This window comes from Loxodonta africana, chromosome 1 (genome assembly GCF_030014295.1).
Source record: "Loxodonta africana isolate mLoxAfr1 chromosome 1, mLoxAfr1.hap2, whole genome shotgun sequence".
Taxonomy (NCBI): domain Eukaryota; kingdom Metazoa; phylum Chordata; class Mammalia; order Proboscidea; family Elephantidae; genus Loxodonta; species Loxodonta africana.
This window is the reverse complement of record NC_087342.1, coordinates 232178839-232205122: the sequence shown is the minus strand read 5'-3', so window position 1 is coordinate 232205122 and position 26284 is coordinate 232178839. Positions and strand designations below refer to the sequence as shown.

General features: G+C 37.8%; 1 protein-coding gene across 2 annotated transcripts in view; it reads left to right on the top strand.

Moving 5' to 3' along the window:
* Window positions 1-26284, top strand: part of PRKN (parkin RBR E3 ubiquitin protein ligase) — a 1623853-nt gene that overhangs the window by 785042 nt on the left and 812527 nt on the right. For both annotated transcript variants that reach the window (XM_064293116.1, XM_023559354.2), the window contains exon 5: window positions 18701-18784. In XM_064293116.1, the coding sequence (XP_064149186.1) occupies window positions 18701-18784 (84 nt within the window). The remainder of the gene's footprint in view (window positions 1-18700; window positions 18785-26284) is intronic.

The following is a 26284-nucleotide window of genomic DNA, read 5'->3' as shown; positions in this document are numbered from 1 at the left end:
GTGTTGGTGAAAAATATTGAATATACGATGGACTGCCAAAAGAAGGAACAAATCTGTCCCAGGAGAAGTACAGCCAGAATACTCCTTAGAAGTGAGAATGTCAAGACTTCATTTCATGTACTTAGGACAGGTTATCAGGAGGAACCGGTCCCTGGAGAAGGACAACATGCATGGTAAAGTAGAGGGTCAGTGAAAAAGAGGAAGACTCTCAATGAGATGGATTGACACAGTGGCTGCAACAATGAGCTCAAACATAGCAATGATTATGAGGATGGTGCAGGACCAGGCAGTGTTTTGTTCTGTTGCTCATAGAGTCGCTATGAGTTGGAACTGGCTTGACGTCACCTAACAACAACATTAGCGATATGCGATGGTTCTTTTTTTGTAACTATTTTCTTGGATGGGGAAAGTATGGTATTAAGTACATAATATTATGAAATGCTTGCTTTTTATGCTATGAAATACATTCTAATAGTGGAAATAAATTATATGCCAAATTACGTTTTTTTAAGCTATAGAGATGCCCCAGTTCTTGGGGAACATCTGCAGGGCTAGTGGAAGTATTCTGTTTAAACAGCTGCTGAGTTAACTTGGCAGCCTGGGATAATCAATACGAGCTCTGTTTAATTGCTGACACCAACAGCAACTGCATCATTATGTATTAAGTATCTTTTCTACTGGAAGTGCCATTATGTTTGGGGTTGTGTAAAGTGAGCTAAACCAGTGAGTCCTTTGCTTTGTGATACAGTCTAAGAATATGCACAGCTTCAGTCGTCCCCATACTGACAAATCTTTGTATGGCTTGTTATAGCTTATCAAGGGTTTTCACATCAGTCAGCTCATGCACCGTCTCATTTATGAGCACTGCTGGTGACATGGTAAAGCACTGGGCTGTGAGCCCACTAATGGCTCCTTGAGAATGAAGACCTGGAGATCTGCTCCGCTAAACATTACAGCCGTGAAAACCCAATGAGCTAGGGCAGCTTTCTCATAAAAGGTCACTATGATTCAGAATTGACTGCATGGCATACAACAACAACAACAACAACATTATCTTGTTTGATCCTGAGGTCTCATCACCCAGATTTTGCCAGTAAGAATGTGAGGCATCCAGATATTTCATTGATTAGCCTAAACTCGTGAAATTATATCTCAAACCTAGGTCGTCTGAACTTTGACTATTGGGGTTCTCTTTCCTTGACTATGTTTTTCTTATACTATGTTTATTCAGAAGCAACCTCTAGTATTTGTTTAGCTTCCACTATGTAATAAATATTAAGGTATTATTAAAGTACTTAGTATTATGCCAAGTCCTTTATCTCTAGTAACCATTACCACAATCGCATGCTATAGGTAGTATTGTTATTCCCATAGTACACACAATGAAACTGAAGTCCAAATTAATTAAGGAAATTCCCCATCATCACATGGCTGGTAATGGCAGTTATATTTGAAATCAAGTCAATTTTATTCAGAAGTACAAAGGCACTGTTTATCATCTTGGCGTTCTCATCAATTTGAAATCAGTACCTTGCATACTGTTACATCTAAATGTATACTTTACTTGAATTGTTTTATCAAGTAGTAAAATATTGACTAAGATATTTTGTGTGTTTCACAGAAAGTGATTAAGTACTTATGGATTAGTTGTCAATACCTGAGAAATCATCTTGTTGGGGTTATGCTCCCTAAGAATCGATATGGGGTTGGTGGTAGCTGGTACCATTCTTTGTGATCAGATCCTTCTTTCTCTTTGAACTTCCTCTTTCTGGCTGATCCCCTCTCTTTCCTGAAGTCTCAGCTTAAATGCATAGTCCTTCCATAAGCCTGGTTCCCTCAAGGAATCTATGTGTTAATTACCTGTTTAATCAATTTTATCTCTCTATTGTTGGATAATGGACTGTGAAAGTCTTGTTCAATGTTTTTTCTCAAGTTTCCAGGAAAATACCTGCTACATATGAGATGGTAGTCATTATTTGTTATATCAGTCAATGAATCAGTGAGTTAAAATTATCATCAAAGGAAAGTGTTTTAAGAAATCCATGATAGTAGATAGCAGTAGTTCCAAACACTAGAAAGCTTAAGGGTGCCTTTAGGAACTAGATAAATTATGTCCAGTGATTGGAAAACCTTGAGAAGTTCATATGCTGGGTGCATATATATATTCTGCTTATGCCTGTGCCCGGATGAAAACAAAGGAGGGATCAGAATGAAGTATCAGAGAACCAGCAGCATTAGTGCTATTTTGTTGATTTTGACCCTATAAACCACATCCAATGTGATATATTACTGTTTTACAATATTTAAAATATATGAAGGCTTTTAATAGTGCATTAGTTAAGTATTTTCAATAACAATAAAGGGAAATAAAAATGGGTCTTCATTGTCAGAAAGTGGGGCCACAAGCGGGTGGGAGTGACAAAAGGCTAAGTGAGACAGCACCCAGCAAGTCTGTAATGGTGGTGAAGTAGAAAAATAAGGAGCTATAGACTTAGACTCAACTGCACTGGGTTATAGACTTAGAAGCTCATTCGATGAAGAGCCAATGTAATGCGCATAAGGTGTGCCACGACAGTTCTCTGCTTCAGGCACCACCCTGTTCCAGTGGTCTGGGCTCTATGACTGTGTAACTAGTAGAATGTGGTGAGGATGACAGTGTAACCATTTCCAGGCTCAGGACTCAGGACATTGGGAACTTTCACTTCCCGTCTCTTAGGATAGCCACTTTCAGAATACACCAGCTAGGTTGTCAGGAAGCCCAAGCAGCCCCTAGTAAGGTCCTCTGGGGAAGAACCAAGAACCCTTACAAGAACCCAAGCTTACACTAAGCTTACACTCGTCACCATGTTCTGCAAATGAGTCATCTGGAAAGTGGACCCTCCAGCCCCCAGTGGAGCCATCCAAGCTGACCCCATGTGGAGCAGAATCAAACTGACACTACCAAGCCTTACCCCTAACCTCGTAATGAGCTTTTGTTAAAATTTGGGCTGTATTTTCCAACGAGAGCAAGGATTGCAAATATTTCATGTTACAAAATAAAGAAGACCCTTGTTTTGGGGATTAACAAGTCAGTGGATGAAATGGAAAATGCAATATTCTTCACAAAGATATGCTCAAATAGCTAAATATGAGAGCCAGGTGAGTACGTGTGCGCGCGGCCAGAATTTTCTTAGGAAACAGTTCTGTGGTTACCCCAACACATGAACAGATAATCAGCTCAGTCCCAGGATTCCATAGAGCATAGTGTTAACAAATTTCCATTGGAAATCAAGGTTGGTTTGGAGAATGGGAAGGTACTTTGTAAACAACCCAGTGATACACTGCTCAAAGGCAATGTCATTACTATTACTTGTATTATGATCATTCTTCTGGTGATTGGCTGCAGTTCACCAAATAATGTTTTGCCTCGCCTTCCTCCTTGTCCCCCATATGAAATATTTGTAAATCAAGTGTTCATTCTTACTAATATAGTATCAAAATCAAGAATGACAAATAATAACAAGGATAGGTCTGGGAGTCTTCTTGAGGTCTTTTTAAAATTAGTTTCCCTTCTTATAGCTTTAATTTGTAGGAACAATTGAGCTAAAATATGAACAGCTCTTTTAAGTGGTTTTTAGCATTCCATTTTTCTATAGAATTAACTGCATCTGGACTTGTGTTAAGGCGTTCAGAGTTGTAAGTCTGGAAAATCTTCATACTCTAAAAAATTGTAGGCAATAAATTCAGAGTATATACATTAACCAAAGCAAAAATATGCTTACTTGTTACTTGCCAGAATAAACAGAAACACAGTCTCTGGTTACATTCACTATTTATTTCTCAATATCTCCTACACTCTAAAATTACTTTCTCTACTATGAAAGTTTAAAAGAATGATTCCAGGGAAGCTTTCATATAGTCATATATTTAAACTGATACACGTGTTTATTTAAAGAAAATAGCCTGAGCACTTGGCAACTAAAGTCACATATTCAAGTATCGTTTCTCATTTTAGGAAAGGTCTTTCTCTGCATCTGTGAAATGGGTATGTTATAGAAAGACGCTAACAGGACCCCCAGTAATTCCCACCTCCTGGTGTCCACATCCACAGGTTAGTGAAATCCCTTCCTCTGGATTGTGGGTGGGACCTGTGACTTCTTCTCACCCAGAGAATATGGCAAAGGTGAGGGGCTGTCACTCCCTTGAATTCATTATGTAGACTCCCCTTGGTTATGTTATGTGAGACTCCTTTTAGCTGACTGGAATGGAAACATTCCCATCTGGCCTGATGCAATCAGTTGCCATATTGAGGAAGCCCACATAGCAAACAACTGCGGGAGACCTTTATCCACCAGCCAGCAAAATGCCAGGCTACTTGTCATGACAGCTGAAAGAAGTAAATTCTCCCAAGAACCTGAATGAGCTTGGAAGCAGATTCTTCTCCAGTGAAGCCTCCAGATGAGAACAAAGCCCAGCTGACACCTTGATTGCAGCTTGTAAGACTCTGAGCAGAAGACCCAGCTAAGCTGAGCCCACACTCCTGACCCACAGAAACTATGACATATTAAACGTGTGGTGTTTAAAACCACTGAGATTGTTGTAAATTGTTACTCAGAAGTAGAAAACTAATACGGACTACAGTCTCTCATGTGATTTCTGAGGTACCAACTGAAATAATGTGTGTGGAAAAACCTGCCAATAATAATGGCTTAAAAAAATACTTTGGGAAATTCATACCAGAGAATCATGTTTTAAACAAAAGAGCCTCAGGAACATAAAAATCAGTGACATGACCTCTAGGAACATAAGCCCCTGTACTTTTCTCATAGCAAAGAGGGCAGACATGGGGAAGAAGGAAGATGAATGGGAGAAGTGCAACGAAGAATTATCCAAAATCACACGTTTCTCTTCCACTTCAGAGTTGGAAAAAAATATTTTGAAGTCATTATCAAGGATATCACTGTATTTTAGGGTAACACAGCAGAACAGTGAATGCTTAATTATATGATATATATATATATTTAAATTTGTGTCTTAAAAAATCAAGAAATGAAAACTGGCACGATAAAGTGACTTTGCTACTTAGTAAAGATGTATCCTCGGGCATATCCCTGATGTTGGTAAGCCTCAGGTTCTGCATCTGTAAAAATGGGCATACTAAAGCCTTCCTGGCTTCGTTTGCACATAGCTAGAGATATCCAGCCTGTAAAATACCCATCTCAGTTTCTGACATATAGTATGTAGTCATTATACAATAGCTCTTTTCAGGAAATGAACTCACTAAGTAAATATTAAACTATGTTTAGTGTAATCTGCTGAAGAAGACATCAAGTTATATAACCCACTTTATAAAGATTCTTGTCAAAACAATGCTTTCTTAAAAATGTGGGGTTTTGTGGTCAACTTCTGTTATTTAAAAAACTCGTGAACCTACAAATAGGGCCTTATTCCCTGATGCTTTATAGGATGAGATGTTACTTTTATCTTCAAGTAGATGTGTTGGTCTCCCTATATCGCAGCACTCTCAGATCATTGTTGAACATTGTTGACCAATTTTGTTTGCTGTGTTGATTTTACTGCTATAACGAGACAATTTAATGGTTGTAGCTGTGACTACTGTGTTTTGCAATGAGTGTCTGAAAATACAAAAGAATAGTGACTTAAGAGAGATGAGAATGTAATTTTCTCTCTTGTAAAAGTCCGGGTAGGGGATTCAGGGGTGTTATGGCCCTCTAAGGTGGCTGGAACCCAGACCCTTTGTCTAATATTGCTCTGATGTATATACGTTGAGCTCGTGGTTCAAGAACAATATGCACATTCTAAAAAGTAGACAAATGGATGGAGAAATAAGACAACTAGAAGTCGCTCAGGACACATCTGCTCTGTCCCTGTGGCTAGCATTTGTCTCATGGCCACACTAGCAAGGGAGGCTGGAAAATAGAGCGATTTTTCCTGGTGGCCGTGGGCTCAGGAATTAAAACCAGGAACTCTGTCTCCAGGAAAGAAGAGAAGAGGTATCGGGAGATGACTGGCAGTGTCTGCTACAGTATTAAGAAAAGATTTGTTCGTGCCTGGATGAAGTCACATGATCTGTATCAGTGATTTAATAAAAAATTTAAGAACGATTGGTTCTAAGAATGTTCAGAAAGAAAGAATTAGCAGGTAGTTTTTTAAGTCTTTGGTTCTTTCTTTTGGTTTTATTTTATTTTGTTTTGCTGCCATATTCTTTACCCATCTGTGACTCTTCCATGATGAAATATAATAGGCTTTTAATATTAAATTCTTCTCTATGGGGAGGTAGGTCATTACATAGGACAAAGAACAAAGAGGCAGCTAAGAAGAGTTTTGGGGGACCCATCCTTGTTTTGGAGACCTGGTGGCACAGTGACTAAGTGTTCAGGTGCTGACCAAAAGGTCTACAGTTCGAATCCACCAGCTGCTCTGTGGAAACCCTATGGGGCAGTTCTACTCTGTTCTAAAGGGTTGATATGAGTCAGAATCAACTCAAAGGCAATGGGTTTTTTAAGGTTTATCCTTCAACCACAGTGGATGTAAAAATGGCATGGTGGGGCATCTGACCTCCTGTAACTTCACAAGGTGGGGAGAGAATCACCATCAGCATCAAACCAAAGCTTATTCCTGTAAGGTGGATGTTAGACATAACTCCTCTCCAAACTTTTTACTAATTCTAATACATGGTATAGTCAACATTCTTCTTCAAAACCATAATTCAAAGGCTTCAATTCTTCTTCGGTCTTCCTTATTCATTCTCCAGCTCTTGTTTGCACATGAGGAAATTGAAAATACCATGGCTTGGGTCAGTCACCTTAGTCCTCAAAGTGACATCTTTGATTTTTTTTTTTTAATACTTTAAAAAGGTCTTGAAGCAGATTTGCCCAATGTTAAACACATCAATTGATTTCTTGACTGCTGCTTCCATGGGTGTTGATTGTGGATCTAAGAAAAATTAAATTCTTGACAACTTCAGTAATTTCTCCTTTTATCATGATGCTGCTTATTGGTCCTGGAAATCCTGGTGGCACAGTGGTTTCAGTGCTACAGCTGCTAACCAAGATGGCAGAAGTTTGAATCTACCAGGTGTTCCTTGGAAGCCTTATGAGGCATTTTTACTCTGTCCTATAGGGTCTCTAAGAGTCAGAGTCAACTCGATGGCAATGGGTGTGTATGTGTGCTTATTGGTCCAGATATAAGGATTTTTGTTTTCTTTATGCTGAGGAGTAATCCATACTGAAGGCTGAGGTCTTTGATCTTTACCAATAAGTGCTTCACATCCTCTTCACTTTCAGCAAAAAATGTTGCTTCATTTGTATATCACAAGTTGTTAATGAGTCTTCATGCAATCTTGATGCCACATACTTCTTCATATAGTTCAGCTTCTCAGATTATTTGCTCAGCATATAGACTGAGTAAGTATGGTGAAAGTATACAACCCTGAAGCGCACCTTTCCTGATTTTAAACTGTGTAGTATCCCCTTCTTCTTTTTTCTTTGAAGGACTGCCTCTTGGCCTATGTATAGATTCCTCATGAGAACAATTAACTGTTCCAGTACTTCCATTCTTCGCAATGTTATCCATAATTTGTTATGATCCACACAGTGAAATGCCTTTGTGTAGTCAATAAAACACAGGTAAACATCTTTCTGGTATTCTCTGCTTTCAGCCAGCATCCATCTGACACCAGCAGTGATATCCCTCATTGCACATCCTCTTCTGAATCAGGCTTGAATTTCTGGCAGTTCTCTGTTGATATACTTCTACAACCACTTTTGAATTACCCTCTGCAAAATTTTTCTTGCATGTGATATAAATGATATTGTTTGATCATTTCTGCATCCTTGTGGATCACTTTTCTTTGGTATGGGTGCAAATATGTATCTCAGAAACACAAAAGCAGCCACAGGACAACAAACTGACAGACGAGTGATGGTACTAGGGAAGTACCAAAACCAAACCTTTGCCGTCGAGTCGATTCCAACTCATAGTGACCCTATAGGACAGAGTAGAACTGCCCCATAGATTTTCCATGGAGTGCCTGGTGGATATGAACTGCCAGCCTTTTAGCAGCTGTGGCACTGAACAACTATGCCACCAGGGTTTCCACTAGGGAAGTAACAGGTTAAAATTCAGAATCAGGAATGACTTAGAATAAAGCTCTTCCGTAAGGACAGCTTCTTGGCTATGCCAACATGGGGCCTCTCCCTACTCCTTTGCCTCTTGCCCCTCGGCCCCTCGGCCCCTCGGCCCTTGGCTCTTTGACCCATAGTCTACCCTGATTGGGCAAGTCTTACAAATCTCTTTAGCTGTAATAGTAAGTGCCCAGATGTGCCTCACTCCACCAATAGCCTCTTGCCCAAAGGTGCTCAGCTCTCTTATTCCATGGGTCAGCACGCCAACCGTAACCACCTTGCTGCATGGGTTGGGAAGCCCACTGAGCCATGTGGTGCCAGTCTTCTGGTTCTGCTGCTACTGCTTCTCACTATCTTGCGCAGTCTCTGTGTTACACCTCTCTCTCACTGTTACCTAGGTCTAGGATGGTCTCAGCTCTGGATTTCCAGGTTCAAAGACTTTGTCCACTCCTGTCTCTTCATGGTGGTAGTAAGATCCTACCTTTTTGCCTCTAGGGTGGCTCTTTTAAGCCTGCTGGGATGACGAAACTGACCAATCATCTCATTAGGATTCCATACACATTATTTGCATGTTCCTACCTGCACAAGAGTGCCCTCCACCCTGTTTGCTTTATTAGCAAGCTGTCCAATCCCTTTGGTGGGTCACAAACACCTTATTTGCATCACCCCACCTAAGCATTTGTTGGAAATTACAAGACCATGGCTAGAAAGGCCACATAAGAGCTATTTGTCCATATTAGGATTCTAGAGGCGGCTTCTATAGGGTCACTATGAGTTGGAATGGACTCAGTGGCAATGGTTTTTGTTTTTTTTTAGGTTTATAGACAGCTCTATTTGAAGAAATTATTCTGCTTAAAAAATACAGTGTAGCTTCGAAAAATACATATCTTTCAATTTTATAATTTTTACAAATGAGTAAATGAAAGCTTGATTTAATTAAGACATTTTTGAGCATTCACTGTGTTTATGTATATTATTTTTCTTTCATAGCAAAGCACATAGGGATAAGTATGGAACAGTCTTAGAATTTATGGATTTTGGATCTTAATGGTGATGTCAGTAACCAATTTAATGCCATAGAGCTTTGGTTGATGTAGGTTTCGATTGACAGTAGCTAAATTATATTTTAATAATGGTTATAAGCTACTGTTTCAATAGAGTACAACGGGGAAATCACTGAAGAAGTAAAAATACGTGTTTATATATAATATAAAATGGAAACCCTGGTGGCATAGTGGTTAAGTGCCACAGCTGCTAACCAAGAGGCCGGCGGTTCAAATCCGCCAGGTGCTCCTTGGAAACTCTATGGGGCAGTTTTACTCTGTCCTGTAGGGTTGCTATGAGTCAGAATCGACTTGATGGCAGTGGGTCTGTTTGTTTTTTCGTATATAATATAAAATAGTTTTGTTACATGGTTTAATCTTCTTTAAACCATATTGGCTATAATTCCTAATTGTTTCCCCTCTCCCTGTGTCCAGTGTTATGTTAAAAGGTAAATATGGAAATGGCTAGCATTTTTGAGGACCTACTACGTGCCTAGCACTGACCTAAGCATTTTATATCTAATTTTTGCAATGCATCTGTGAGATGGGTTCTATTATTTACCCCCACTTAGCCTGGGTTAGCTGGTCCATGAGAGATGAAGAAACTCTCCTAAGTTTCAAAACTACTTAGATTTAGGCTCTCAATAAATACTTGTTGAAGAAGTGAATAGTATGTGACTCAGTTTATTATTTTTTTTAATTATGAAATAACTTACCCACAATAAAATGCACAGGTCTTAATTCAGTTACATTAGCTTTGATGGTTGTGTACACTTAGGTGGCTACTACCCCAATCCAAATATGAAGCTTTTCCAGAAAGATTCCTCATGTGTCTCTGTAGTCAGTACTTCTCCCATCCAAAGGCAACCACTTTATTTCTATCACCGTAGATTAGTTTTACTTGTGGTCGGATTTCTTATAAATTGAATCATAAAGTAACTTTAAAAAAAAAAAAAAAAAAGGCCATTAGATCTATTCAGACTCATACTGACCCTACAGGACAAAATAGAACTACTCCATAGGGTTTCCAAGGAGGGGATGGTGGATTTGAACTGCTGACCTTTTGGTTGGGAGCCGAACTCTTAACTACTATGCCTCTAGGTAATCAATTTTTTATGCTCCTTTCACTTAATATAATTTTTTTTTTGCATTAATGTTCATCCTGGTTTTGTGTGAACCAGCAGTTTGGTCCTTTGTATTGCTGAATAGTGTTCTAGTGTGTGATATGTTGCTGTTGTTAGGTGCCCTCAAGTCGATTCCAACTCATAGTGACCCTATGTACAACAGTACGAAACACTTCTCATTCCTCCACCATCCTTAAAATTGTTGTTATGCTTAAGCCCATTGTTTCAGCCACTGTGTCAATCCATCTTCTTGGATTGACAGTTATTATCATCTACTCTTTTTTGGTGACACTGTACTTTACCAAGCATAATGTACTTCTTTAGCTACTGATCCCTTCTGATAATATAACCAAAGTATGTGACGCATAGTCTTGTCATCTTTACTTTTAAGGAATATTCTGGTTGTATTTCTTTCGAGACGGATTTGTTCGTTCTTTTGGCAGTCCGTGGTGTATTCAGTATTCTTCACCAATACCACAATTCAAAGGTGTCAATTCTTATTCCGTCTTCTTTATACATCATCTAGCTTTCACACGCATATAATGTGATTGAAAATACTATGGGTTGGGTCAAGCGCACCTTAGTCTTCAAGGGGACACATTTGCTTTTCAACTTTTTTAACAGATCTTTTGCAGCAGATTTATCCAGTGCAATGCATCTTTTCATTTCTTGACTGCTACTTCAGTGGGTGTTGATTATGGATCCAAGTAAAATAAAATCCTTGACAACTTCAATGTTTTCTTCTTTTATCATGATGTTGCTTATTGGTCCAGTTGTGAGGATTTTTGTTTTCTTTATGTTGAGGTGTAATCCATACTGAAGGCGTTGGTCTTTGTTCTTCATCAGTAAGCGCTTCAAGTCCTCTTCACTTTCAGAAGCAAGGTTGTGTCATCTGCATATCTCAGGTTGTTAATTCAGCTTCCTCCAATCTTGAAGTTTTGCTTTTCTTCATATAGTCCATGTTCTCAGATTGTTTGCTCACCATATAGATTGAATGAGGATGGTGAAAGGATACAATCCCGACACACACCTTTCCTGACTTTAAACCACGCAGTATCCCCTTGTTCTGTTACAACGACTGCCTCTTGATCTATGTATAGGTTCCTCATGAGCACAATTAAGTGTTCTGGAATTCACATCCTTTGAAATGTTATCCATAAATTGTGTTTTATGCCACAGTTAATTTATCCTTGCACGTGTTGTAAACAGTTATTTCTAGGGTTTAGTTATTATCAGCAATGCTGCTATGAACATTTTTTTTTGTGGAGATATATATATGTGTATATATTTTTTTTCCATGTCAAAGCCTAGGAGCGGAATTGCTGAACCCTAGATTATAAGTATTTTTAACTGTAGAAGAAATTGCAAAACTATTTTGCTGAGTGGTTGTTTTATACTCTCGCTAATAATACATTAGCATCTCGATTGCTGCCTATCTTCACCAATATTTAGTATTATCAGCCCTTCTGATTTTAGCCATCATAGTAATAAGATGGGCAATCACGTGACTTTCGTTTTCCTGATAATGATGCTGACTAGCACTTTATGTGATTATTGGCAATTGTATATCTTTTTTTTTCTGTGAATTCCCTGTTCAATTCTTTTGTTTATTTTTGAATTTGGGTATTTGTGTGTGTACTGCATATTTATTAAAATTATATATTCTGGGCATGAATTCTCTGACAGATATATGTAATGCAATATATGTAATGCAAATATTTTCCCCAGTCTGTGGCTTGGATATTGTTTTTTTTTCAGTATTTCTTGGATAAATACATTTTTTAATTTTCATTCATTTCAATTTATAAATTTCTTCATTTATGGTTGGTGTTTTTTGTTTATTTACAAGATATTTTGTCTGTACCAAGGTTATAAATCTGTATGGAGTGAGGAAGTGATTTAGATATTTTTATTTCAGTGTCAGTTTTTCTACTGAATTGCTTTGGCAACTTCTGAGTGAATTTTTTTGTTATCCACTTTATTGAGGAATAAGCTACATAAAATAGAGTATCCATTGAGGGGTACAATTTGAGGAGTTTTGTCAATGGTAACCCTATAAAGTCACCATAATAAATATACAAAATATTTCAATAATGCCCCCAAAATACCTTATGTCCCTGTGTATTCCTCCCTCAGCCCCCTACCTAAGCTTCTACTGATCTGTTTTTACTAGTATTGGTTAATTTTCATCGCATATAAATGAAATCATTCAGCAGGTTCTATTTTATGTTTTGCATCCTCCACTTGGCCTAATTTTGATAATCATTCATGCTGTTGCATACTTAAGTAACATGATACTGCTCATTGCTGAGCAGTAATCTTCGGGATGGATAGACAACATTTTGATTATCTTCTCACATTTTGAAAGATATTTGCATTGTTTCCATATGGGAGTATTCCAACTGAATTGGTCATGAACATTTGTAAACACTTCTCTGTATGGACACACACTTTCTTTGGTCTTGGGTTAACACCTCGGCATGGAATGTCTGAGTTATACAGTAGGTATATGTTTAACTTTTTTAAAAAGTGTCTAATAGATTTCCTAAGTGTTTTATAACTTTTCACTTGCCCTAGCAGTTCCACTTGCTTTACCTTTTTGCCAATATTAGGAATGGTAACTCTTTTTAATTGTTATCCATTAGAAAGGGCGTATTCTGTTCATTGGTACAATTGGATTTCTCAGCTAGTCCATAAACACTACAAGGAAAAGTATTCTGCATTTTTCAAACTGTGTTATCAGGGTTTAAGAGATGTTCAATAAATATTTGTTGAGTGTATGAATATTTCAGTTTCAAAGGATTTGTTCTTTATTATTTTCTGTGTTTACTAGTTAATGATTGCATTATCAATAATCACAGCACAAAAAACCTGTTGCTACCACATCAATTTCGACTTGAAAACTGGACCCTGTGCAAGACAGAAAGCTGTCAGAGAAGGAAAATAAATACTTTCCACTAAACAGAGCGGTCGAAAAGTGGTGAGACTGTACCCTGTCTAAGGCAGAAAATTCGGAAGACCTGGAAAAAGAAGGCAGTTCTGCTGAGTTCTGGCTTTCACAGATTTCAGTATACAACATATATAATTGCCATTTTCTAAAAGCCCCCACGTGCCAGGTATTGTGCAAAGTTATTTAAATGTGATTTTTCATTTAATCTTCATTGCAATCCCATGAAAGAAGTATTTAATCCCACATTTTTCAGATAAGGAACACTAGGTTTATAAGAGTTATGGGAAACTTACTCAGGAGTGAATAGCTCCTAACTGGATGAACTGGGATTCAACAGGTTTGGGGAGTTCAAAGCTCCTTCTCTGTACGATTTTGTTTCAGACTGGGAGAGGTGGACAGAGCGAAGGAAGATTCAAGGCTCTGACGTTTGAGTGTTTTAAACACAATTTTCCTGGCATTGTATTATATCCCAAGTATCGTTTTCAAAATTATTTTAGCCCATAAATTTAAGGGGATATACCTTAAGTGTTTGTGAAATCATTCAATAGAATATCTTAAATGCAACCTATTTGATGATAGCCTGAGATTATTGGTAAAAGTATGGTTCCAGTAAAATTACTATTAAAATAACCCTTTTCAAACCCTGCAGATACCAAAGGTTTGTAGTTACATTTTGTAAAATCGGATTTGCTGTTTATTTTAAGCAGCAGTGAAAAGTAAATTTAAGCGTTTATTTAGATAATCCAAGGAGGGAAATAAAAACCACTTTTGCTCTGTCTGGATCTTAGAGTGATACAGTGATACAAATTAGCTTGCTAAGTACTCCGGTTTTCCATTTGATTGCACATGTAGAGGCATAGCCAAAATGATTTGTGGATTAATTCTATAATTTCTGAAAATAAATTTGAAAACTCATATTTTATCACTGCTTTTCATTCCATTAAGTCTTTTTTTTTTTTTTTTTAATATCTGATTTCCATGTGTGACATAGTGAGTTTAAACAATATTTTACTTCATGCTTTTTGGGCGGAGGTAACATTAGTCGGAAAGAATGACCAAATGATATCTTTATTTGTAATTTTCCACCTTCTTACTGATTCTGACGAATTTATGGACCACCATACTGAATTGCTGCATCTTCGTCACCCCTTCTCAGAGTTTACAGGTCAACATCCCTAAGGTGTTCATTGAAGTCATTTCCCATTTGAGACCCAGGACCCGTCTACTCCTACCGCTCATGTTTGTATGAGTGAAACACTTGCATGAGTTAGGCTGTTATGAAAAAAGCTGCCACAAAATTAAAATAAAAAAATAATTTTCCAAGGGCTGGCTAGCTATTTCTGTCAATGATCAGACAAATATTTCAGGTATTGTTGGCTGTGTGATCTCTGTCACAATGACTCAACAAATATCAACCTTAAAAATATTTAAACAAATGAGTGTGGCTGTGTTCCAATGAAACTTTATTTATGAACAAGAAAATGTGAATTTTATATAATTTCCATGCATCATAAAATGTTCTTCTTTTTATGCTTTCCCCCATTTAAAAGTGTAAAAACTTTTCTTAGCTCACGGATTTTGCAGAAATAGGCACAGGGCCAGGCGCAGCCAGAAGGTCATGCTTTGCTCACCCCTGCCATAAATGCTAAAATAATTATATGTTTTCCATGATTATAAGCATTTCTCGGTAAAAAAGGAGAAAGTTTTCTAAAAACAGCAAAATGATTATTAACACATTGATTCCACATTGTGTTACCTGACTCTTTATTTTGAGTCATTTTTCTCTAGTTCCCTAGATTTGAGAGGTGAAATAAATTTCTTGATGTTGTTGTTGTTCTAGAGACCGTCTAATCCACAGGTGCCTTCTGCCATCTTGTGATCTGTCGGCCTTTGTAAACTTGCAGCCTGAAGACATTTCTCATTCTATATAAAGACTATTAATTATAAATGCTTTAACCATGCAACTGTTGAAACACAGTGTGCAATGATTAGGTAATTAAAATTTTTTAGTTTCTAAAACCTAAAGGAGCAAAGTTAAGTCTGCTTTATAATGACACAAATTCACTAGGACACCTGTTCCTGTTTCCAGGTGAGAAGCACCAATAGGATTCCGTACTAGTCCTCTAAGTGTTGTTGCCTTAATGGCGATCAAGTCATGGTGATCTCATGTGTGCTGGGTACAGCTGCTCCCTGGGATTTTCAAAGTTGTGATCTTTCAGAAGCAGATTGCTGGGCCTGGTTTCAGAGGCACCTCTGGGTGGGCTCGAACCACCAACCTTTTCAATAATAGTTGAGCACTTAACTATTTGCACCACCCAGGGACTTTCAATAATATAAATGCCACATAAATTATCACCAGTAGTTTCAGATGTTGCATTTCCACCCCCAAAGGAATTCTTTTGTTTTATTCATTATGTCATTGTGTTATGTTCTGAGACCAGGGGAAAACTGGGAATGAGTTTTCTACAATTTCCCTGTACAACCTAAGCGTTTGTAAGATAAAGTAGTACCTTAAGTGGCAATTATAGGGATTGTCATGTAATGTTATAGTCCCTGTTTTGGATTCTAAAACATCAAGGTGTGAAAAACAAACAGCTGTGATATCCACAGAAAGTATCATTTACTTGTAGACTTTGAGGCTGAAAATTTTACTTCGAGCAATGAAATGTAAAAAAAAAAAAAGAAAAACCCATTGAGGCCCAGTCCATTCTGACTCTAATGACCCTATAGGACAGGGTAGAGCCTGCCGCATAGGGTTTTCAAGGCATAGCTGGTGGATTCAAACTGCTGACCTTTTGATTAGCAGCCAGGCTCTTACACTGGGAACCTGAATTTTTGTATTTGGGGATTTCGGCTCCTTCTGCAGGCTGTGACCAACGTCAGGTTTGTCTTTACCATTGCCTGTGCTATAAGCAGGTCTGCGCTCCTCAACTAGTGCCCAGAGAACGTGCTCAGTGCTGACAGAGAAGAGAAGAAATACTGTCTTGATTATTTAATGGTTAACTGCAGTTAAATGGATTTCTTTTAAAGCAGGGACTTTTCAGAGCCTCGCAGTGTGCTGAAGTTCATTGTAAATCTCCAGCAGTTATGATTCATGACGGCCACTACTTACTTTCCACAGTTAACAGGCCAAAGACCAGTGTGTTCCATGGGGACCCGGCCCGTGACGGAGGGCCGCTGTTGCTGTAACATCAGTGGTTTGGGGAAGTTAAAGGAGAAAAGGCCACAAGAACTTCCTAATTATTTAATTATACTCTGCCTCAGTTCAGAATGGTTTGACAAGCTTGTAGGGATACACTTAGAATACAAACTAAGAAAACAAAATTAAATTAGGAAAAATGGTCAAAGCATAATAAAGGAAAATTATATGAAGCCATGTTAATATTAGTAAACCAAGTATTTATTATAAGCTACATAAATTTGCTGGATGTGAGCCATAAAGTTGACTTCAATTTTTTTTTTTAAAGGAAAACAACCTGATTCATAATGTGTTTAAGAGTAGAACAAAGCACTAACTACAGAGAAGCAGAGATTTAAATACAAACAAATAAACACACAAAAATACATACCCTCTTGCTGTTGTTAGGTGCATTTGAGTTAGTTCCAACTCGTGGCAACCCCATGCACAACAGAACCAAACACTGCCTGGTTCTGTGCCATACTCAAAATCGTTTCTATGCTTGAGCACATTGCTGCAGCCAAAGCATCAGTCTACCTCACTGAGGGTCTTCCTCTTTTTCACTGACCTTTTACTCTCTTGGATCCTCATAAAAGGGTTGAGGTATTATGTAGAAGGCTACATGCTGACCATATTTCTTCCCGTTGAATTTCTGACTTTAAGCTAGAAAATATGAAGCTGATGAATGTGATTGAAGTTTTAGGAATCATTTCTTTGTTATCGTTGTTAGTTACCATCGAGTTAGCTCTGATTCATGGCGACCTCATACACAACAGAGTGAAATGTTGCCTGGTCTTAAGCTGTCTTCATGATTGTAGGTTTGCTTGAGTTCGTTGTTGCAGCCACTGGAAGTAGATCACCAGTCTTTCTTCTTTGCCTATGTTAGCCTAGAAGCTCTTTCGAAAGTATGGGTGACGCTGTCGGTATTTGTAATACCAATGGCATAGCTTCCAGCATTACAGCAACATGCAAGCCACCACAGTGCAACAAAATGACAGACAGGGTGCTGGATCATTTATTTACCTCACTTTTAGCTCAATAAATTTCTAATTTCTAAGTTTTATCAAATGATTATATGAAAAAAGCAAACCTGTTGCTGTCAAGTTGATTCTAACTCATAGTGACCCTATAGGACAGACTATAACTCCCCCATAGGGTTTCCAAGGAGTGCCTGATGGATTCACACTGCCGACCTTTTGGCTAGCAGCCGAACTCTTTAGCACTGCGCTGCCAGGGTGGTTAACAGTCAAATATACTGAAGGCCTTATAATGAAAAGCAATAGCCTGTACGGTCTCCTCTGCTCCCCTTCTCTCCCCAGCTCCATTTTTGCCTGGCAATTCTTAACATTTGTATGTTTACTTTTATATTGTCCAAGCTAAATAACAGATATATTTGGTTCCGTACCATCATTAAAATTTTCTGTCCTTTTTCATAGAGAAATTCTCAAGTTGAAAATGAAATAAATGTTTAAACTGCTTGGACTACAGTGGGATTGCAAAGCAAGCTCTGCACTTAGAAGCACAAAGAAAATGTGCTTCTATCGAATCCTCCGTAACTGCTGGGATCTTACTCGTGGGCCCTCACCCTGCAGTGTATTGGGAAGGCATCCACTTGATAATTAAGCAGATATCACTGTGTCAGGATCCCCAAGACCACTTCCTACTGCCAGCTTCCTTGATTCGCTAGGAACACCCACAGGACTTGGCATGTAGCTGTACTCATGCTAAGATTCATTGCAGTGAAAGGATATAAAGCAAAATCAGTATAGGGAAAAGGACATGGAAAAGAGATGTTTGGAGAAAGCTAGGGACAAGTTTTCAAGAGTCCTCTCCCAGTCGAGTCACCCAGGGGATGCTCAATTCCACCAGTGTGAAGTGTGGTCTTCCAGGGAAAATCGCTAGAGAGTCACTGCCCAGGGATTTCAGTGGGAGTTGGTCTCCTAGTCACCATCTGCTTGGCACGTATGAAAACTCCAGGCTAGACTTTGCAAACCACCATTATCAGCTAGGAAATACTGGGAACACTTCTGAAAATCAAGTTCCTGGATGACAGCCACTGTGTCATTGCATCTCATTGAGGGTCTTCCTCTTTTTTGCTGACCCTCTACTTTACCATGCATGGTGTCCTTCTCCAGGGGCTGATCCCTCCTGAAAACATGTCCAAAGTAAGTGAGACATAGTCTCGCCATCCTTACTTCTAAGGAGCATTAGGTAATAAAATTTCTATTAAAATTTGTGCACCAAAAATATGTTTGCTTTCTTTCTTTTCTTCCTCAAAGGGTCCATCTTGCTGGGAGGATGTCTTAATTCCACACCAGATGAGCGGCGAATGCCAGTCTCCAAACTGCCCTGGGAATGTAGCCGTAAGTACCCGCTCAGTCTCAGGAGTACACGCACAAACAGACATGCACTGCCCTCACATGCTTTCACCTCTGTCACTGCCTCCTATCCTGTCTTGGACTCATAATCACAGTGTGCGACTATGCTGGGACCTGCAATGGACACGCCTCACAGTGTGGGGTTCATGGACTGTAAAGAAGAACCTAGGAAAGAGCAGTCACAGAGAGATAATGTTGATCATTTTCTTATCTTTGATATCTTACATTTCTGTTCCACTTCATCTAAAAATTGCATTTTTAGCTTTATCTCTTTCTACCTTTCTTTTGCAGTTCTCTGACATTGTTAATGGTTAGAAAATGTGGTATGGATGACCAGCTATGAGACTGAATAAAACTCTTCTCTGTTCTGCACAATCCCTTTTCTGTTTGCAAACATGCCATGTGTTTAGTATTGAGCAGGTATTTCTTGAAAGAGACCTCAATTCTGGAGCTATTTTTAAAATAATTTTATTCTTATGGTCGGGAAGCATATATAACCGTGTTTTTAATTTGTATGTTGTTCTAATTTTTACCTCTAAAAATTTTCAGGTCCCTCATAATCTAATTGTATGTATTTCCTGAGGTGTAAATACTGTTATGATGCCAAAACAAATGTCAATGTTAGTTCACAAACTGTCATAGCCTGCTGGCAGTTAATGTCTCGGCTAAGTAACAAAGTCTGTGAAAAGCAACAGGTACCATGTTTGAACAGGAATCATGAGATGTGCACTGTCTGCAATCTGCTGGATTTTCCAGAGATAGGAGAGCAGTGGGCAGCAGTGAAATAATCATTCTTCGTCAAACTAGAGTAAGGGCCCATGGACAGAGTTGTGTGAGTGGAAAGCTATTGAACATAAAAAGGCAACAGGATCCTTAAGAAAAATACTGCCTTGTATGTCACCCAGTATCTGTTCGTTCTTTTGGCAGTCCACAGCATATTCCGGATTCTTCATCAACACCTCTATTTGAATGCATCAGTTCTTCTTCTGTCTTTCTTTTTCATTATCCGTCTTCGTGCGCGGTGTGTGAGGTGATTGAAAACACCATGGCTTGCGTAGAGGAACCATAGTCATCAAAGTGAAATTTATACACGCACACATACATTTGTATGTATGTGTATGTGTGTAGCTCTCCATTCGTCTATCTGTCCATCCATCCATCCTTTCACACACTGGTATGTGTCACATTGTGTTTTCTGTATCATCTTTATGGTAATGTGAGGTCCCTTGAAAGTCCACTTCAATCATTTATAGTCTGACTGTCCTTCCTATACTTTGGTGGTAGTTGGCAGGGTTTAGTCAAAGTAAAATAGATAATTCTTCTTTTCTTTAGGATTTAGCTTCTCATCTGTCAAGGGGGTCATGGTGTTGGGTGGGGATGAAAATCATGCCCTTTGCTTGTTGAATATTTAACTTATCTTAGATATAAATAGATACATTTTAGAATAAATTAAGTAATATTGCTGCTCTGTTTCTGTCAGCATGGTGAACTGTGTAAAAACCCTTTCAGTACACATCATGTAAAAATTTTGGATTAGAGTGTAAAAACATGTATTTTTAAAACAATGGCTGAGCTGAAAACATATTAAGGGAAATGTCATATGCTAAGAACTAAGAGTAAGTGGGACTAGAGAGTGGTTGTTGTATAAGCTGGAGTTGGCTGGTGCCTTGAGGGTAACTATGGACTCCTGGTGGCTAGAGCTGCAGGCTGGGCAGGCCATGCCCAAGACACAGGAACAGAGTTTAGAGTCTCTTCAAGGTGAAAAGTAAGATTTCAGAATCCTACGTAAAGCTTCGGCCTGAAAGTAAAATAAGCAACTTTGAAGATCAGCTGGAGAGGAAAGTGGTAGGGATTCTTGCCTGATTTGTTCTTAATCTAGGTAGCTGGGAAAAGTTACCCGTGTGGATTTGTAAGCACCACAAGATCTTAACCTGAGTTTGTGGTCAGTATTCACGCTGCCTGTGTGGCATATAAAGTCCCAAGTTTAGAGCATTGATTAACTCAAATCTTCCCAGGTGTCATGGACTTTCAAATCAGTCTTCAAGTAATTCCTCCTGGTAATGTTTCATGAAGCAGGAGCTAAGAATCAGAAAAATCACAAAACATATGTGGAAACCAGACCCCAGGAGTGGGAGCCAGCAAAATGTGAACCTGAAAAGGGTGGGGAAATTGAAGTTATCAGGGAGAGAAATGAGTGCCCTTAATGTTCTTAAAAACAAAAAAATGTATAAAACAAATGATTAAAGAAATAATGACTATCAGAAATCTCCAGGCAAATGAAAAGATTAAATGCATGCACACAGGCACAGACACAAGAGCACAGAATTTCTAGAATTAAGAACTGTAACAAATGGCATAGAATTTACTTGACTGGTTAAAGAGAAGAGAAAATGTAGGTGAAGAGAAATTAGAAATTAGCTTTTAAATTTGATCTGAAAATATCATATAAAATATCACCAGGAAAACCAATAGATTTAAAATAAAAAGAAAAGTTAAAAAACCTGAAGCACAAAACAAGAATTTTCAAATATTGGATTTCCGAAAGAAAAAATATACCAGTACCCCCCTGCCGACTACGAATGAGAAAGAATATACCAGTAGAAAGGCAGATTTATTTTTTGAAGCACATCTGGGATATTTCAATAATTTATCTTTTTTTTTTTAACATCAAGCTATTTAGATATCAGTAACAAAAACATAGCCATAAAGGCCTTATATTTATGGAAGTTTGATATACTGAGTCAATTAAAATGTCCTAATGGAAGTATATAGGGTCGCTATGAGTCAGAATCGACTCGATGGCAGTGGGTTTTAATGGAAGTATGGCACCAAACAGCAATGAAAATACATCACATATCAAATGTTTGGGGTGAAGCTAAATCAGTATTTAAAGGGAAATTGATAACTAGAATGTGTATTTTAGGAAAGAAGCAAGATGGGATTAATTATTTAAATACAGTAAAACCTGAGAGAGCTGGAATTCTACAGGACTGCCTTGTTTCTCCAGGTGTCTAAAGTTTTCTACCTTTGACAGGGTGCAGTCTTACAACTTATTCTATTGCTCGTTTTAGTGGAAAATACTGTATTTGAGTCTTCCTTTTTTGACAGGTTTCCGCCTTACACAGGTTTCGGCTTTCACAGGTTTTACTTCATATTGTTTAAAAAGGTAGAAATGGAAATTGCTATGTCCAACTATCTTTTTCTCCTGTATCTAGTAAACACTAGAAGTGTTCAATATGGAAATGGAACGTATATAAACAAGTACATACTGGAACATACCGGCGCCTGACGGAAATTAGATGCTCAGTGTGAGAAGTTTAATTCCTTCGCTATTTCTCTTACCTTATGCCTTTTTTTTTGGAATTCATTTTTTTAATGCAGCTAAAGATAAATGTATTTTCTAAGGTCAAAGTGGGTAGTACATTTGTTTCTTAAGGATGGCGAAAAGAGAAGTCGTTTTTAAGGAGTTTATTATACTTCAATCTGCAGTGCGTTGATACTTTTTGACAGTATTTTATACACGACATATTCTCATAAAAAGTGTAATTTTTATCTCTTGGAATAAGATATCCACATACTGAAAGTTCAAGAGTGTGTTCCCTAATGTATCCTTAATTAATATTTGTATTCCTAAAGACAATCTAAGTAGGTCATTTAAATAGCAATAGAATTTAACCTTGATTTTTAAGACTACAAATAAATATGACTCTGACTATAAGTTAGGCCGAGAAATCTGAACCTCATTCAGCTTTGCTGTTATATTAGGAGGGAGCATAGCATGCATTCTGAAAGACATCTTTCTCTTTATAAGAATTCTAGTCAACTCAGAGAATTTATACTTGAGATGTAAAAGGCAAGAAATCTATTATGTTTTTCTCCCTTAGTAAAATTAATTCAACTTTGCTTGTGAGACTTTAACTATTCTGCATAAATACTTATTTTCTATTTTATCTATGACAGTTTTTACAATATAGTTGATATTTGTGTTTGTATGTGTGTTGAGGTGTGTTTATAGTACTGCACGTACAGGCTAAGGTATATCTAGGAGTCCTGCTCTGTGCTTTATTCCTGAGTTTCCTAGTCATACTATTTAAAGTAAATATACTCAGGCCATAGAACGGTACCCTGTGAAGACCTCTGTCTTTGCTGTTATTGTTGGTTGCCCTCTTGTCAGCCCCTCAACTCATGGAGACTCCATACACGATGGAAGGAAATGGTCCTGCACCATCCCCATGATGGGTTTCAGGATTGTGCTCCACAGTGTTTTCATTGGATTTTTGGAAGTAGATCATCGAGCCTTTCTGCCTAGTTTCTCTTAGTCTAGACGCACTACTGAAACCTTGGCAGCTTAGCAGCAACGTGCAAGCCTACACTGAAGATGGGTGATGACTGCTCATGAGGTGTGTTGGCGGGGCATCAAACCCAGGTCTCCCACATGGAAGGTGAGTACTCTACCACGGAACCATCAGTGCCTGCTGTGTTTTTGTGAAAAAGAAGTTTTTAACCACCTGCCAGATCACTCCCTTTTCCCTCACATCTAAAGATTAGATAGTAGGGTTTAGAATAGAGGCATATTCCCTTGGAAAAAGACACAAATTACAAATTATATCTTTAAAGTAGTAAATGACCAAAGTCAGTTTATAAGGTTTGTTTGGTGGAGCATATCGGTTCACTACTTCACAGGCATTATACATGCTGTTGTGTATTTTTGAGAAGTAATATTCACTTCAAGTCCTATGTAAAATAATACAATCTTTTCTATTTCAGATTATTCGATTTGGATGGGAGTTATACTTATTTACATACAGTACTTTTTGCTAATCAGAAACAGTTCATTAGGACCTTTTAAAATAGCTCTAAGTTATATTTCAAATGAAATGAGATGCTAAAAACTGTCTCCTGAAGTATAATAAATCACATAATTATTAAATTAAGTGTAATGAGTAGAGTTTTTCAACTTACTCAACATGCAATTTCTTTCTTTTTCCCCTAGTTGGGCTCAGTATATGTCAACTGCAACATTAGTTTGAATAAAAGTTAATATTCATAGTCTGTATCTCTGATTGCATCTTCTTGGTAGATGTTGAGTATAACAACATGAATTATACTGAACAGTTTTAATTTATAGGTCATTTATATATTTCATGTCCCAAAGTTTCCTATGAATGTTATAACTTAAAGGAAGGGATGGGTGTTTTTTTGGGTAGAATTCATTGTTATTTTAGAATTCATTAGAATCTCTCAGGATTTCTCTGGATGGGTTCTTATTCTTTTTCATTGTCTAATAATAAGGAAAGGTTTTTGTTTTTTAAGAAAAGATGTTGTGTTGATCCAAGGAACCCTGAAGCAATCCCAAAGAGCAGTCTATTTGCACAGTGTAAAAGGAGCAGTGGGCTCCACATTCTTTTTACACAAGCTTTCACGCACAGTACAGAGACGACCACGGTTAACATCATCCCCAAATCCACACTTAAAAACCTAGTCCTTGTGGTCTCAGAGGGGCTCCATAATGTGAGAGGGCACTGACTGTGGAAGGGCCAGAATGAAAACAAAGTAAAAGAACAGTGGACACAACCATTCTTGTTTCATTCTGCCCTGTCATTTGACCTCAGGAAAATGTTTTGCCTGCCCTTACAACCATTCTCTAAAGTCATATTTTCTTAATTCCAAATAACATCGAATTGTGAAAGCTTTGAAGTCAAACTCAGATTATGATTGAATGATGTCCAAGTGTGAGAAAATGGTCTCTGCTTTCTGACATGCAATTTGGGTGACAAACTAGAAACTCCGTATAGCATTTTTCAAAAGTCGATCAAGTATTCAGACCCAAGGACAGCTCGCTTCTAAACCCAGTTTGGAGTGCTTGATGAAAGAAGGTTTCTCTTTCTCTTTTGAGTTGTTAAGGAAGAAATAGAAGATGGATAGCTGTATTACAGAATTAGCTAAACTTTTGTAAATTTGAACAAAATTCAAATTTTGTATGCACGCGAAAATACATGAGTCTACTATGAAAAAATTGGGTCAGTTTTTAGAGCGCTATGGAAATTAAAGGGCCCTGATGATGCAGTGGTTAGGCATTTGGCTGCTAACCAAAAGGTCAGGAGTTCAAATCTACCAGCTGCTCCTTGGAAACCCTGTGGGGCAGTTCTCCTCTGTCCTATAGGGTCTCTATGAGTCGGAATAGACTCAGTGCAATGGGTTTCTTTATATACATAGTTTTTAAGAACTAGGGATATTTGTGAGGATTTTCTTTCCCTGTGACTTAACCCCCTCTTTTTTTTTTTCTCTTTGTGGGCTTTTTTATAACTTAGTAGAAAATTAAAACAGCAGTCATCTTGTCCATGGCACTGTTGAAGACTATTTGTAAACTGTTACATGAAAAAATTTATCTCCATGGAAAGGAAACCAGTCGCCAGGAATCAGTGCATGTCTTCTAGAGAACTTGCACATATTTGATAACCAGTAATCACATTAAAGTCATGCAATTGAAGTGTTGTGTTTAGTTAATGATGTCATTTACAAGCAAAAGTACAGTTTCCATACATTAATTTTTTAATATTGAAAATACTTATTTCATCTTCATTCCAGAAAACTTCTGGTCTATGTGAATATTGAAGATATTTTGTAAACCTCATGATATGTGATTCTGTGTATTATGATTTATATCTTATTATATATGTGTTTATATATGATACACACTTGCACACACACACACTAGATAAAAATCATGTATTTTACCACAATATTGTTTAGCCATGAGCAATTTTAAACCTGTTTATTATCCCCAGAGTCTTCAAAGGCTTTATTTCTTCATTTTCCATCTTTCTGTAGATTGATTCCAAAGCCAGAAATGTCAGCAAGAGACTGTACTTAAGGTTTCATTAAGGCTTTAGACAAGCACCCCAGACAACAAAGAAAAAAACAAGGAAATTTATAATGATTAATTATAAATTATAAAACAAGGAATTTTATAATTAATTATGAATTATAAAACAAGGAAAAGGTGTGCTTCTAGACCACTAGCTTTTAGATTAGGGGAGAAGATCTGTCAATCTGCCAGAAAATATGGCAGTAGACATAAAGAGATAATTTCAAATAGATTTAGGAATGAAATTCTGAGAACTGAAGCAAAGAGAGATTAAATACCTCTGTAAACATCACAGAATGCTTCCATTGGTACAGTGACTGAGACCTAAATGGAAATATGGGGGATTAGGTGTTGAAGGTCACTGTGATAGCTCTAGTGAGATAACAGGAGGTTAATGGAGTGAGAAGAATAGAAAGGAAGATGTGAGAGTAATGGGGCAGGAGAATGAAGTCTGCTTCTCAGCCAGGAAATCACCCTCTTGATCCTTCAAGCAGGTGATTGATGACTCTCTAGAGATCCATACTTCATCATTCCTTGATGGCGGTCGTTAAGAAACCACCATCTCTCTTAGTCAGGTCAAGCTAGCTCTCAGAACGATTTCAAGGGGCATGCTAAAA